The sequence below is a fragment of the Carassius carassius genome, chromosome 11 (assembly GCF_963082965.1).
Source record: "Carassius carassius chromosome 11, fCarCar2.1, whole genome shotgun sequence".
Lineage (NCBI taxonomy): Eukaryota > Metazoa > Chordata > Actinopteri > Cypriniformes > Cyprinidae > Carassius > Carassius carassius.
Genome location: NC_081765.1, coordinates 33,611,996 through 33,628,137, shown reverse-complemented (window position 1 = coordinate 33,628,137; position 16,142 = coordinate 33,611,996). Strand labels below are relative to the sequence as shown.

Genomic DNA, 16,142 nt, shown 5'->3' with positions numbered 1-16,142 from the left:
AGTAATAATGTTTTTAGTTCATGCATGCAAAGCAATATAGCAAACTTAAAATAATGCATACTGACTTAACTATCTGTATGATTGTAAATATGAATTATTAATTCATGATTTCATTATCACAACCAGATGAAAGGGATGCAGAATAAAAAGGATGTTGTCCTTAATACTGTTATAATATTTAATGCACGTGGAGGTCAATGTCCAAAAAATATTTAGACACATTTAAAAATGTTTTAATGTCATTGCATTAGAAAGAGAAATATTAAATCAAATGTTTTCTGCAAACAAATGGTAATCTTCTTAGTTTTTATCCATCACACCTTAACATCCAGGACGTGGAGCTCCACTCGCACGTTCCTTTCGTCCTCCGTGAACATTTCGATTCGGTTGACGTGGCTGAAGTCGGCCAGCAGCGCCACCAGGTTGGTTTTGGTGTTGATGACATGACTGATGCCGTAGCGTGGCCCCACCAGCAGCGTCACCTCCGTGTGTTTCTCTCCTTGCTGTCAGATCACAAATACAACTGTGTGAAACAGCACCTGAAGCTAATGTACCAAAACAACACATTTTTATTATTATTTAAATGAGTGCTAGTTATAATAGAGAGGAGTATATATGTAAATCTAAAATCTATAATGTTTGCATAGCTCAACATTATAGAGAAAATATTTAGTCAACTTTTTAGTTAAATATATCAAAGAGCTTATACATTTAAAAAAAAAAAAAAAAAAAAAACTGGAAATCAAGTTCTGTTTACTGAAAAGAAATAGCAAAAAACTAATCGTACTAAAATCACATAGAAGATGATGCTAAAACACAAAAATACAGTGAAAACATTTTTGATTTGTTTATAATTTAATAATATTTTTTAATGAAAACCAGAAAACAAGCTCTATTTACTAAATAGAATTAACTGTAAAACTAAATAAATCAAAATAAATCAAAACTTCACACGCATGAAAATACTGTTAAATATTGACGTTTATAATTTGATATTTAACAAAAAATATATAATTAATATTATTAATTCTAATATTATTATTTCTATATGTATTATTATATTAATGATTAGAAATCATATATATAACATTTTATCAATAATATAAAAATATTAGAAATATTTTTTTAAACTAAAGAGAAATAACAACAAACTAAAAAAATAAATCATACTTCATATACTAGAAAAAGAAAATAGTGTGAAACATTATTTATAATTTATAAATAGTTTTTAACAACAATAACACAAAAATTTTTTTAAATCAAATTGTCTTTACAAAACAGAAATTAAAAAAAATATATATATATATATACTTAAGCAAGAAACAAAAGTACAATGTGGATCATTATTGATTTGGTTATAATTAAATTATTATATTAACAAGAAAATAAAATCATTATAAATAATTTTCTTAAAGAAAAACTGAAAAAACAGCAATAAATAAATAAATAGATTTCATAAACTTCATATGCTAGGGAATTAAAATATAGTGTATTGGCCTGAATCAGCTCAAAGGATGTCTGAAATACACCTGTACCTTTAAACATCTAGATGTGCCCTGAAAGCTCTCAGCTGCTGATGTAATGACAGCTCTGAGAATGCGAATCTTTGCACTTACGACCAGCGTGGACTTGAACACTTGTCCTCCGTACAGCCGGAGATCACTCAGATATTTCAGGTAGTGAACCTTCGCCTGCAACGCCGTCAGCTTCAACACACAGCACAAATCCCAGCAGAATTAGGGAACAGAAAGTGTAAATCACCGAAATAGAGCACTCTTTCTTCTGCTTTTGAATATGTGCCTCTGGGAAAAACAAGTCCAACTAGGTTTATTTGCAAAGACAGACTGTGCTTACAAAATGCTTTATAACAATATTATAATAGTGCAATATACAATAACATAAAACATAATGCAGTACATTATACCTGATTGTTGATTACATTTTTATCTTGGTTTTCAATTAATTGAATATTTAATCTCCTTATACCTCACATATATTATAACAAATAAAAAATATATTTTTATATATTTTTATACAGTTTATGATATATAAGCAGATATAAATACTAAGAACTAAACATGCACATACACATATTAATTTTAAACTGACTTGTTGATTGATACATACATGCAATTTCATGGAAGAAAAATAATGACAAATTCTTAGAAACAAAAAAGCATGTTGAATTGTACTAACTGAAAAATAATGCATTATTTAAAATATAATAATGCATTATTATATACAGATTTATATATATATATATATACACACACACACACACACACACACACACACACAGATGGCCTAGCTATAGGATGATCGGCAACACCCTGAAACAGTTACAGTACAGTGGCCAGGGTCATACAGAGGTTTTAAAAGATGGGTTCCACTCAGAACAGGCCTCGCAAAGATCGATCAAAGAAGTCGGGTCCTCGTGCTGAGCATCAGTTGCAGAAGCTGGCTTCAGAAAACAGATACATGAGTGCTGCAGGCCGTGCTCAGACCATTGGCCACACACGGGAACAAGTCAGTTTGCACGGCCATCGTCCCAGAAGGAAGCCTCTTCTGAAGCTGGATCACAAGAAAGCATGCAAACAGTTTGCTGAAGACGACCTGTCCAAGAGCGAGACTTACTGGAACCATGTCCTGTGGTCTGATGAGATTAAGATAGGCTTGTTTGGCTCAGATGTGGTCCAGAATGTGTGGTGACTCCCTGGTGAGGAGAACCAAGACAACTGTGTCTTCCCTGCGCTTCACTGACGGAAACATGGATTCCAGAAACTTCCCTTCAGAAACTGGGCAGAACGGCAGTTTTCCAACATGACCACGAACACAAACACTACCAAGATGACAACTGCCTTGCTCAGTTTTTTTTTTTTTCAGTTAGAGCGATTCAACGTGCTTTTTTGTTTCAAAGACATTTGTCTTTATTTTTCATCCATACAATTTATTTATTTAAATACAAGTCTTTTTGCATATGCTAAACATTTTTTAAATAAAGTGTTATATTCTACAGCATACACTATTAGTCTTGAGTGCTGTATTGAGAATCGTGTAAATCCTAATCCACATTGTATCATGCATTGAGGAATCAGGATTTTCAAAGGCAGCTGAAAAGATCGATTTTAATTCATTTTTCATATAAAAGTTTCTTCACCTTTTTGCCAGGAGGCACCAGGTTCTGGTTGGTTTTCAGGATGTGTGTGAGCGCTTTCTTGATGTTCTTCTCTTTCATGCTGCACAGAACCGCTGGAGGCAGGAACTGCGCCAGACCCCACTCCTTTCTGTCGAGACACAAGAGCTCTCACGCTGAACTCAAACACAGTCAAACGCCTTGCATCTTTTCTTCTCGGTTAAAGGAACCGCCAGAAACTTTTTACTCTCCCTCATGCAGATCAAATCCCAATCATTTTCTTTCTTTGGTGAAACACAAACACATTTTTTTTTATTGAAAGCTGACGACTATCTATACAGTATCTATACAAAAAACTAACATAAAAAGCACTGTAGAGGTACCTAATATGCTAGCTAATCATTTTAAGTGTTTGACAAATAAAACACATTTCTGAAATGCCTGTTACTGAATTTTGACTTTGAGTCATTGTGCCGAAAAAAAGCTGCATGAAAGCTCTTATATAATTCAGTTTTGTGTATTTGTGTTTGGAACAACATGAGGGCAAGTAAAAACACATTTTAAATTTTGTCTGAGTTACGCTGAACACTCACTCAATGTATTTCAGCGAGACTTTCTGTGTTTGTTTGGTGCTGAGCGTCAGGATGTACATCTGGAGAGCAGCCAGGCGAAGCGCCGTGTCGTATTTGAGCTCAGAGCCGAAACGCTCCTGAACCACGTCCTTACAGCTCTGAGAACCAGAATAAACACACAGCCTGATTTAGCGGGTTACAAACTGAAACAAACAGAAAATGACCCCCGTTAGACCATCCAAGATTAGGATGAGTTTGTTTCTTCATCAGGTTTGTAGAAATGTAGCATTGCATCAGTGTCTCATCAATGGATGCTCTGCAGTGAATGGGTGCCGTCAGAATGAGAGTCTGATAAAAACTCCAGTCCATCAGTTAATGACATGAGAAGGCAAAAGATGACACAAATCCAACATTAAGAAGTTTTTAACTTCAAACAGTTGCTTCTAGCTAAAATATAAGTCCATAATCCATAATAACACTTCCGCCAATGAAAAATGAAAAAGTTGTCACTCACAGATTTGTTTAGAGCTGTTTAAACGCTGCTTGATCTGTGCAGATTTCTCTCCTGATTCAGACCAGAACACTTTTTCACTGGAGAAAGCGTTATTATGGATTATAGACTATTAGTTTGCTATATTTTAACCGCAATCAATGGTTTGAAGTTAAAAACGCTGGATTTGTTCTGGATTTGTTCATTCTGACGGCACCCATTCACCACAGAGCATCCACTTCTGAGACCCTGATGCAATGCTACATTTCTCTAAATCTGATGAAGAAACAAACTCATCCCTGGATGGTCTGAAGGTGAGAAAATTTTCATTTTGGGTGAACTATTTCTTTAATATCAGAATTTACAGTGATACATTCTTCCTTACAATTTACAGTAGAAATTTAACATGCATATGCTTAATTTTGTTTTATTTGATGTACTAAAATGATTAAAACTAAAACTGAAATTAAAAAATGTATAAAAAACCATATACACATTTATATATAAAAATTCAAATAATACTAAAAAGGACAAAAACTTTATTAAATTACTAAAAATTTGACTAAAATTTAAATAAAAACTAAAAATGAAAACCGCTTATTTTATGTTACACTACATCTTCTAATTAAAGAAACTCAAGAAATAACGTTAAATGTAAACCTGATAAACAAACTAAATCTGATATGAATTTATTACTGGTTTCTGATAAATCAGGCTGAATAATATGGAGATTTTTTTTTTTTTCTGAGGAAAAGAATGGGAAGCATTCGGTGTTCAATTATAAAAGACTACATTTCAAAAGATGTGTTACCTGAACGTAGAGGTAATCGAACGCAACAGCGTCTCTCCGGAGAAGATCCACCGGATCTTTTGGGAGGAAACTGATGCGGAAAAAGCATTTCATCTTATGTGAGCCCGGCCTTTGCGTCACCTAAAAAACAATCATACATTCATGTATTTCTCTGGGTTTCTCTGTTTATTCTCTCATCATGCATTCTTTCTTCTGTGGCACTCAGATCCAGAAACATCATTCACCAGCACGACAAACCTGCGTTAGCATCTCCTGCTCGTGCAGAAGCATTAGCTTTGTTGCAGATCCTTCAGTCTTGTGCTCCAGCATCAGAGAGAAGTGCTCAATGCTTTTAATAGACAGCTTCTCTTGCAGGGTCTGAATAACATCCTTTCAAACAGAAGAACAACTGTTATTCATGTTCAACACCACCAATACGTCACATGCTAACGGCGTTAGAAATGGCCTAACAAATGAACAAACATTATATATATATATGTGTGTATACATTATATACACATACATATACATGTATAGTGGTAGGTAGATTACACAGTATTTTAAAATGTAATATAATCAAGTTACAATCAAGAGGGATTAATTTTGAAACTAATATTTGCATTAATGCATAAGTTTACACATTTGTACATTTTGCATATTTGTATAGTATGAAACTTGTCCGTTATAAGTTTTCAAATATGTTTGATCTACTTTAAAAGTAATGTTGCATAAAATACACTGCTTTCTAAAAGTTTGAGATCGGTTAGATTTTTGGGGGGTGCACCTAGGCTGCATTTATTTAATAAAAAATACAGTAAAATGTTAATTAGTATTACAATTTAAAATATCTGGTTTCTATTTTAATATATAGTAAACTGTAAATTATAAATGTCTTTACTGTTACTTCAGTTCAATTCAATGCATCTTTGATAAATTATACAATTTGCTTGCTACCATAAGATTTTATTACACCATATCTACTGTATGCAGAGTATTTCTGCTGATATGGAGCATCAGAAGTGATCCTGTATGTAAATACTGCAGTGCTGAAATACCTTAATGGAGGTGTTGCTGTCAAACCTAAAGGATTTTGTTTGTCCGTTTTCCAGATACACCTTCAAGACGTTTGGCATGAAGAGCAGAGAATTATCCTTCACCGTCTCCTGCGGAGGAAAACACTCTGCCATGTTTCTAATATCTCCTGAATAATCACATCTAAAGTGGCTTTCATCTGTTCACTGATCGCTCAGTGATTCACATCGCTGTGATGATGTCAGCACAAAACACATGCGGCTGCATATTTATAATCATTAACCTCTTGTTGTGCCACTAATTAAGACGTACAGTATGAATGAACACTGATTTATGTAACGTGCATCTTCATAATCTTTCATCACAATGCAAAAATTTGCTTTAGAGCTAAATCACTTTCCGGCTGACGACATCAATCTTCTTGTTCTAATCACAGGACTTCATTCTGGTGCATAACGTCCACTTTTCACAATCCAATCAGTCTTAGATGATTATAATCAAGACTCCCTAAAGTGCTTCTCACTGAATATCCGGTTTTCACTCAGAAATGTTAGATTATGCAAGTAAAATTGGTTGTGAAAGACAGTTTAGATCTTTATGCTTTACATAAATCCTTTGAAACAGCTGTAAATACTGTGATATATGACATGCTTTTTAAGCAAAATGTGACATTTTTCACTTACAGGCATCTGTCCGTTAATAATGACTTCTTCAGCAAAGCGCACTTTGACCGGATTGGATTTCAACTTGGCCTTTTTAGCTGCACTGATGAAGGCAGATTTGGGCGACTGGATGGGAATAACAGAGGAAAAAAAGCAGTAAAAAATACTGAAATATCAATGCTATCAAGTCATTATCTTCTGCCTGAGAGCTGAGCCAGAAAATAATAAGCAGATCCAGATGGAATCGACAGCAGGGTTATTATCGACAACTAAAACTAAAAGCATAAAAAATAAATATTTTTTTGTTCCTTGCAAAAAGGTATGTTTACTAAAATATAGTATTTAAAAAACCTTAACCTAAACAAAAATGAGAAATAATGCCTTAGAAACTAACTGAACTAAGCTGAGGTAATTTAAACTAATAAATAAAAATGAATAAAGCGATCCAGCATTAAAATAACTAATAAAAATGACAAAAACACACAATAACATTAAACAAAAATGGTGCCTCAACAACTAGCTGAAATAAAATAAGTATTAAAATTATTAAAACTAATAAATAACAGTGAGCATTAAAACTACATACATATATATATATACAGAAACACTACTAAAACTAAACGAAAATGATGTCTTGGTGACAAGCTGAAATAAAAGTAGTATTAAAATAATTAAAACGAATAAATAAATAAATGATAAAAAAACATAAAAAAACAATAATGAAAAAAATAACAAAATTGCCAAAACCACATATCAAAAAATAAAAAAAATAAAAAATAAATAAATATATATATATATATATATATTGTATAGTATATCACTGATAAGAAAACAACTAAAATAAGAGTGATCTGCAGGCTTCTAGATTAGTGTTGTCTGTGGACTTCTGAAGAATTTAACCACAGTGTTATTGGTTGATAACCGCATCTTCAAATTAGCCAAAGTGCTGACAAACTTACATGCAAAACATAGTCAGTATGTTGACTTACAGGGTACGGCTGCACCACGGTCAGGACGATGGACTCCTTACAACTTCTGCAAAAAATAATGAAAGATGACGATAAGAGAGTGAAATTCTCGAGATTTAATCAAGGTTACTTTGGGAAACCCTGATCTAATACAATGACATTTGACTCTTTTTGGGAACACATTCTGTGCTGAGCAATGAAGACTCTCTCTATACTCTTATTGCAGAAAGAAACTGCTGTTCTGTCAGCTGAATAACACAGTAGTAGATGAAGAATGAAAGTAACAGGTTGATTGAGTTCAGTACCTGACCAGGTCAATGACTCGTTCCCGTGGAGCCGAACTCACGGCCTCCTCATTTATCATCACTATCTCGTCTCCTGGGATCAGCTTCCCTTCTGAAGGCCCTCCTGCACAATCATCACAAACACACATCACATTTGTGTTTATTTTATATTCATTTTTCTAAAAGATGGAATTCTAACAAAAGGCATCATGATAATGCACTTTTTATTTGGCAATAAAGTTTCCTATCATCAGCGTTCCTGGTCTTTTAATTGTTTAATTATAACACAGTATAATTGATAATAAAAAAATATACTTTCATCATGGACCTATTAAATTGTTCAAAAATGGCAGTGGCAGGCATTTATAAAGTTACAAAAGATTTATATTTCAAATAAATGCTGTTCTTTCAAACTTTCTATTCATCAAAGTATCCTGAAAAATAAAATGCATCACATTTTCCACTAAAATATGAAGCAACACATTGTTACTAATCAGAAATGTTTCTTTTGCAGCGAATCAGCATATTAGAATGATTTCTGAAGATCATGTGACTTTGAAGTGACTATGACTCTGTGACATTCACATTCACAAATAAAACATCTGATTGAAATTGTAATTATATTTCAAATTTTCACTGTATGTTTGATCAAATTAATTCAGCTTTGGTGAGCAGAAGAGACTCATGTTGCATGAAATGACTCAAATGTATGAGTAAATGTAGAAGAACTAGTTTAATCTTGGTCTGCTGGGATACCTGGAGTAACTGATCGAACCACCACTGGTTTCTCGCTGCCTGCAACGAAGCCGAAGCCGAGCACTGGGTCACGTCTCATTTCAATCTTTCGTGGTGCAGGAGGGACAAACTTATCCACATCAGCTCGCACTTCCTCCAAAGAACTTGACTGCGAAAGATGACTGAAAGACAGAGATAAACATCAAATTAGTACTATGTAAACATGAACTCAAAACTGACTTGACTTTTTTAACCCTGTAAAGCCTGACATAAAAAATAACGTCAAACAAAAAGTCAAATGTTTGAAATTATATATATATATATATATATATATATATATATATATATATATATATATATATATATATATAATATATATATATTAAGCTTGCATATGTCTTTTTTATCGTTATTTGATCCACAACATACAGTAAATTTAAATGGGAAATCATCTGAATTAATGGCAGTAAATTATGGAGTGCCACAAGGATCTGTCTTAGGCCCTCTGCTATTTTCAATACATATATTATTGCATATATTAAGCTTGCATATATCTTTTTTTTGTATCGTTATTTGATCCACACCATACAGTAAATTTAAATGGGAAATCATCTGAATATATGGCAGTAAATTATGGAGTGCCACAAGGATCTGTCTTAGGCACTCTGCTATTTTCAATAAATATGTTGCCCTTAGGTATTATTATCAGAAAATATGGGATTAGTTTCCATTTTTATGTTGACCATACTCAGCTATATTAATCTGATATAGTGAGAATATGGAGGGGGAAAAACAGCTCAAATTTATTCAGATACGCAAACAGAGCAAAAATATGCAATAGGGTGCAGATGCTGATATTTCTATGGACATAAAGTGATGAAATCACACTTGCTTTCCTCTGGTGTCCAGATTGCATAACTCTGACTGACCTTTTTCATAACAGTAACATCTGAGACATGAGGTTTACATTTTCACATAGTGGATCTAAATGCAATAAAAACTGTGGAAATGATCGGCCTCTGCGGGAACATAGATGCTGTGGTTGTCACAGTTCTCAAGGCTCCCGGGAACTGTAATTTAGTGGGAGGAGAACAATGACTTTCTAGTATAAAAGGTTGATAGGAGAAAGTGCTACAAGTGAATGAACTACTGCAAATGTGGATGACCCAGTTACACACTGTAATCATTTAAAAGTGTTGGCTGGTACAGCTGAGTCACCTCACACTTCAACACGCCACGTCATCTGTGAAGAGAAAAACTGGATGCAAAGGCACAGGTTTCAATCCAGAAATGGGGAGAAACTTAAAGAAATTCCTGTCTGAACGCTCTCATATTTATGAGTACAGCTGAATGATATATGGGAATAAAATTGATTGTGACAAAGTTAATTATATTTTATTTTAATGTGTGTAATATTAACAGTAAAATTTATATTTTAGTGATACAGAATATTTTTTAATTTTAAAGTACATTATTATAGAAATATATCTCTTATTTTGTTTATTTTTAATAATTACAGTAAAATCATTTTAGTCAAATTAAATGTTTTTTTTTTTACAAAAGTTTAGTTTTGCTGCAATATATTTATTATTTTAATTAAATAATAATCACATTATGAATCATTTATAGTTATTATTTATAAATTATTTTATTTTATATATATTTTTTCATTTTACAGTACATTAGTATTATTGCTATATATATATATATATATATATATATATATATATATATATATATATATATATATATATATATATATAAATTATACCCAAGAATAAACACCTACATTTTTTAAAAATCATTTAATTCTAATTGATTATTCTAAATTATTATTATTATTATTATTATTATTATTTTACAAATATACCTATTGAAGTCATCCGGTGGAGAAAAAAACAATCCTGTATTTTGTCATATCATAAAACATTTAGCAGAAAAACAAAATACTGTAATACTGATTTTCCTTACTCATGAGTCATGAGATAAAATTAACTTTAATTAATTAATTAATTAATTAATTCAGTATTTAATTTAGCCTTTAATTCATGTTTGAATAATGTCAGGAGGATATTAATGTTTGCCAAAGATTACGGCAGAAGCAATCACAGTTAATGTGTGCACCTTCTGTGTATTGATTATGGATAATAGCAATAATGCTTGTCTGGAAACAAGATGCACTGGTTTATGAGATGCAGACTTGAGTAAAACTACATTTCTGAGCATAACATAAGTGCTAATAAAGCTTCCCGTCATGGTCTGTCTCTGAACAAAATACATCCGTTGGTCTTTATGTGGAGATCTGTGTCCTATTATCTGTATTTTATCACTCAGCATAAGATTTTATTGTGAATTTAATAGCATTATGTTTCTGCATGCCACTCAGGTAACCGGGAAATGGCCTTTACATCACATCTTCTCGCATTTCACTAATCTAATCGGTGCTAGTTGCCCAGCTATTGCTCACTCTTTATATCATCTAGCATTTGTTGGTCTGTGAAGCGTGAGCTGCACGCCGTTAGCTAATTAAAGCCGTGGGCTGGAGGAGGCGGCGAGGAAGCGCCATCATTTTTGACACATGTTCCAGTGCACCGCGAAGGGCTACAATTAATCTTTCAAGCCACGGAGGAAGTGCACTGCATGAGATGATACTCAGTGCAGTTACACACAGGTTTAGCAACAAATCTGTAAAATGGCCATTAGCACACCAATGAGTCTTTGTTTAATAAATCTGGGAAGCTGTAACACTAGTCCAAGGGTTCAGTTGCCAACAAATGGATGTATTTATGAAATGCAGAGGGCGGTGTGACCAAAATCTTTTGCACTACATGTTTTTATTTAAAAGTCAAGCAAGTCTTTGTAAAACAGCTGATATACACATCTATGATTTTCAGCTGAATTCTGTTTTATTTGCTTTTGGTTTGCTTTGTCACATTAAGACAAGACACTTTAGGTGAAATTTATACTATTAAAAATTTTAAGATATTTATATCACTTACTTTGCCCACTGGATTAATCGCAAGTTTTCTCACATGTTTTGTTTAAAAATGCAAATTTGCAGGTTTATTATGATTGACTAAAAATGAAGACAGTTAAAATGATTAAAACCCATTTTTATTGCTTGAAATAAAACATGCATTATTTTTTATTTATTTAAGCACATTTTTAAAGCAACACCTCATTTTCATCTAGTTTAAATTGCTAACTAAAAATAAAATTAATATGCAATTAAATATGCAGTAATTTGCATATATTTCTATAAGATAAATCTGAACATTGGATAAAGCCAGGTTCTAAATTCCTGTTTGATTTTGTTGACTTTGAGATAAAAGTTTTTACAAGGAACATTTAGGTTTTTGTTGTAAATCACTCTAAAAGACAAAAAAAAAAAAACATTTTCATGAAATTTTGAATGATATTTGAAAATATTTGTAAAAACTGTCAGAATACAGATAGAAATTAAACTGTAAATTATAGTTTTTGGCTTATGTAAGCAGGATTCAAAGATACTTATTGTATTTGAAATCTACAGGTGCAAATAGATAAGGTGCAATAAACACTTAAATTTGCATTATCTATGTTTTCCGTCCAATAGTCAAAAAAGACGCCATGTTATGGAAGCAAAACTTTTTCAAATTTTCCAGTGCATGGATAAAAAAACAAACAAACAATGGTTTTACCTTAGAGTTTCTTGCCTTAAACAAAATCTTGACTATTCTGGGACTCAACCCGCTCTGTATTATTCACATAACTCTGTGTTTGTTCGTCTGTCTCAGATGTAAGTGAAAGTAAGCAGTGCAAATTGACATTTCTACCATTGCAAAGTTAATATTTTAACACCATCTGACCATAATAAAAAAGAACACACTGTAAATCTCTCTGGATAAATGCATCCTCCAAATGCATGAATATTAAACGCATTCATGCAGCAATGACCAAATTATCCAGGTTAATGCTGGATGATGGCAGTGAGGCGAGAGCTGAGATAAAAATATGAATGGGATTTGTGCCATCACTCAGAGGAGCATGAACACGGCAAGCCCTGAAAAAACATATGGGATGCAGCCTTCTCTTTAGCCACGACCAGCTGCTTTAGATGGCCGGATTCCCAAAATCTTGAGCGCTGAGGACACTGATGACCAATGTAATGTGTGCAAACGGGTCCTGCCTTTAAAAGAGTATTTCATATTATTAAATTCATCAACAGGTGACTGAATAACTGCGTTGATATTTTATAATAAAACTAAGGGAGAGTACGGCCCGAAAGTTTTGAATAATAAGGATTATTTCATGTTTTTTTTTTCTTCTGCTCGCTAAAGCTGCATTTATTTGATCAAGAATACAGTAAAAAATAGAGAAATATTATTCCAATTTGAAAAAACTCTATTCTGTGTGAATATCTGTTAAACTGTAATTTATTTCTGTGATGCTCCGCTGTATTTTCAGCATCATTCCTCCAGTGTTCAGTGTCACATGATCTTCAGAAATTAGAATAATATGATGATTTGCTGCTCAATTATCATTTGTGCACAATTATTAATAATGGTTCTTATTATAATGAATCTTAAAAATATTTTTGCTGATTAATAGTTTTTTATATATATATATATATTATTGCAAACTTTCATCTAGTAGTGTACTGAATTAAAACTTCAATAAAATAATATAATAAAGAAATAAAGAAAACATATTAAATTAAAAGATATTATGAAAAGTCATCTGACCTGTGTTTGTGCAGTATCGCAGATAAATGTAAAATGAACACAGAAGCAATGCAAACTGTGGCACTGAAAAAAAGAAAGTTGCTTATTTGCAAATTACAAAGAAAATTTTGAAGATTGCACTAAAAATGTAAATGTTGTCATGCAATGTATATGTTGTCAACTTGTCATGCAAAAGCTAAAACTAAAACCTAAGCTAAAACATAAAATGCAATAGAAATATATCCATGCAAATAAGTTCTGGTGTATGTCAGATGTTAGATGTCTTGTTGTTTCCACCAGTCTGACGGTGTGAATAGAGCACAAATGATCTGTGATGATGATTATTATTATGGTGATTACACTGACTGCCGTTTTATTTGATGCAGCGATGATTCACCCCATTATTCAGTCTTCTTCAACTGCTTCATCTGAAACATTCACAAGACAAAAGACACAAATCACAAGTCCTGCGCAAGAAGCGAACGACAGCCGAACAAAAGAGCACGTCATGACTAAATGCCAAACCAAACATGCAAAACTCAATCTGAATGCTGCTGCTGCTAACAGACTATTTTATCAACCGGCATTTCTCCCAGATAACCGGCAGAGAGCAAATCTGATCAGGCATGAGAGGTTTTATAATTGCTTTACGTGAATTATTCGGGTCAAAAGCTCCAGCTTAATGCGTCTGGTTAATGGAGTCTCTGTGAAGGTGGACATTACTGCATCTCATCTTACCTGAGCAATCAAATTAACCAGGTGAGGTGACGGTGAGATACTCTTACAGCTCTTCGAGCCATCTATCGCCTACATAACCAGCACCTTAACTCAAATAAAAGCTCATCTGAAACGCTCTACATAAGCAGCGATTGGGAAACCTGATGCATAATTGATTTCAATGCAGTTATTGTTAGTTAGAGTCAAGTTACTTAGAGTTATACTTTACTTAAAGCCTTTATATATAAAATGCAGTATAAAAGTATTTTAATGCATTAGCGCTGTATGATATCATGAATAATTGTAAACAAAGTTAGAATATCTATTCATTGTTACTCTTTTAGAAAGTGTAATGTATTAAAACACACAGCGAACAACTGATTTGCAAATATCACAATGCATTTTAGCTTTGGTGACAATTCTGAAAAGATGCATTACAATGTTCATTATGAATACTTTTATAATGCATTATACATGAGTGTTACACAATACTCTCTAAAATTAAAACTGACCAAAAGCATCTAAAAAGTTCATGCAATGTATCAGAGGTGCCTACACATTTTAATACAAAGGGAAATAAATATCAATCAATATCAAACTAAAAAAGTAAATAATTATATATAATAAACAGAAATATAAATATATTTTTTTTTAAATTCTTTCATTTTTTTCATTGTAATAATTGGGGGGGGGGGGGGTTGATTGATAATGGGTTAAAAGTAAATACTGCATTACATCCAAATATATTATATTAAAATAAATTAAATTAAATTTTACATTTTAGAAATAAATAAAACAATTTAAATACATTTGAAAATTGTTTGAATTATGTTTTAAATTAAATGTATTTCTACAGTTTTTAAAATCTAAATTCAAACATAAAAACAAAAATAAGTAAATAAAATACAACAAAAATATATATATGCTTCAATGGCATGCTTTTTCATAGTTTTCCCCTCCTCTTGTAATATGGCATGGTGGATACAAATAATTTTTTTAAATGTTTTTTTTTTAATGTTTATTTTTTTTTATTAAATTTACTTCTATCATTTGTTCACATTTCTATAAATATATACATTTAAAAGCACGCCTTATTTATTTTCTTTTTATTCTTTTCATATTTTCCCCTTCTCTTGCAACATGGCATGCTGAACCAATCCAAAGGTCATCACAGGTCATCTCTGGCCTGCGGCCGCTGGTTTTTGCATCTTTATACACCTTTCTGAGTACTTTGTCTTGATGCATTTAATCCCTGCCAACAAACACAGCCTACAAGGTTTTGGAGTGAAGCCCGTGTGTCTCTTATGTAAACTGTGGTGTGTTCATTTAAATGGGACTGTAGTGTTAAATGATAGCAGCAACCAATGCACAGCCATTTCATTTCCATTTTCGACTCTAACACCTCGAACAGGGTTTGAAAAATGTCCTACTTAACAAAGATTCCAGAATACGGAAGCGCTCTAATTTCTCTCTAATTATAAATGGTCCGCTACACTGATAGAGAAGGATTGCAAGATTTAAAGCAGGCGCTGGTCCAGCTGGCCCAGATCTGATCTCTCTAGTTACAAAACACATGAAACAAGGGCCAGAATCAGCAGATAATCTCAGTATAAAGGAAATTAGATTCGGACAAGCAGAAATTATATCTGTGAATTATATCTGAGTTATATCTGTGAAGAAAAGAATGGACTTGTTTTGTGCAATTAACTATTGAAGCATGCACTAATTTGCCATAATTGCAAATAAATGACAAATAACATTGGATTAAATGTGAAATTTTGAGTTTTTGATTTGTGATTATGATTTTTTATTTTCCATCAATAAACACATATCATACAAAGAGAGCATTCAGATGAGAATAGAAATAAAATTAAAATAAAGTAAAATAAAAATAAATAACACACGTGCACACAGAACACAACACACTTAACAAACACTGGCAGCAAACTCACATTGACTGTAATTTACTGCAATAAACGTTGCATATTGTCTGCAGCCAGCCGCCCTCTAAGAAATCTAGTTTGTTCAAAATGAATCAAAATATCCACGAGGGGCT

The 16,142-nt window shown here is 32.5% G+C and overlaps 1 protein-coding gene across 4 annotated transcripts in view; it reads right to left on the bottom strand.

The window, feature by feature from the left end:
• The window catches only part of LOC132153231 (FERM and PDZ domain-containing protein 4-like), a 61,045-nt gene that overhangs the window by 12,321 nt on the left and 32,582 nt on the right, over positions 1-16,142 (bottom strand). The window contains exons 2-13 of one of the 4 annotated variants that reach the window (XM_059562591.1): positions 13,736-13,797; positions 8,688-8,848; positions 7,953-8,055; positions 7,639-7,714; positions 6,701-6,805; positions 6,041-6,148; positions 5,244-5,375; positions 5,007-5,126; positions 3,727-3,863; positions 3,158-3,284; positions 1,617-1,706; positions 321-503 (exon numbers count right to left, since the gene is read on the bottom strand). In XM_059562591.1, coding sequence (XP_059418574.1) covers positions 321-503; positions 1,617-1,706; positions 3,158-3,284; positions 3,727-3,863; positions 5,007-5,126; positions 5,244-5,375; positions 6,041-6,148; positions 6,701-6,805; positions 7,639-7,714; positions 7,953-8,055; positions 8,688-8,766 — 1,260 coding nt within the window. In that variant the 5' untranslated portion in view covers positions 8,767-8,848; positions 13,736-13,797. Of the gene's footprint in view, positions 1-320; positions 504-1,616; positions 1,707-3,157; positions 3,285-3,726; positions 3,864-5,006; positions 5,127-5,243; positions 5,376-6,040; positions 6,149-6,700; positions 6,806-7,638; positions 7,715-7,952; positions 8,056-8,687; positions 8,849-12,346; positions 13,220-13,735; positions 13,798-16,142 lie in introns of those variants that run through there. The other 3 variants (XM_059562592.1, XM_059562589.1, XM_059562590.1) reach the window with 3 other exon arrangements.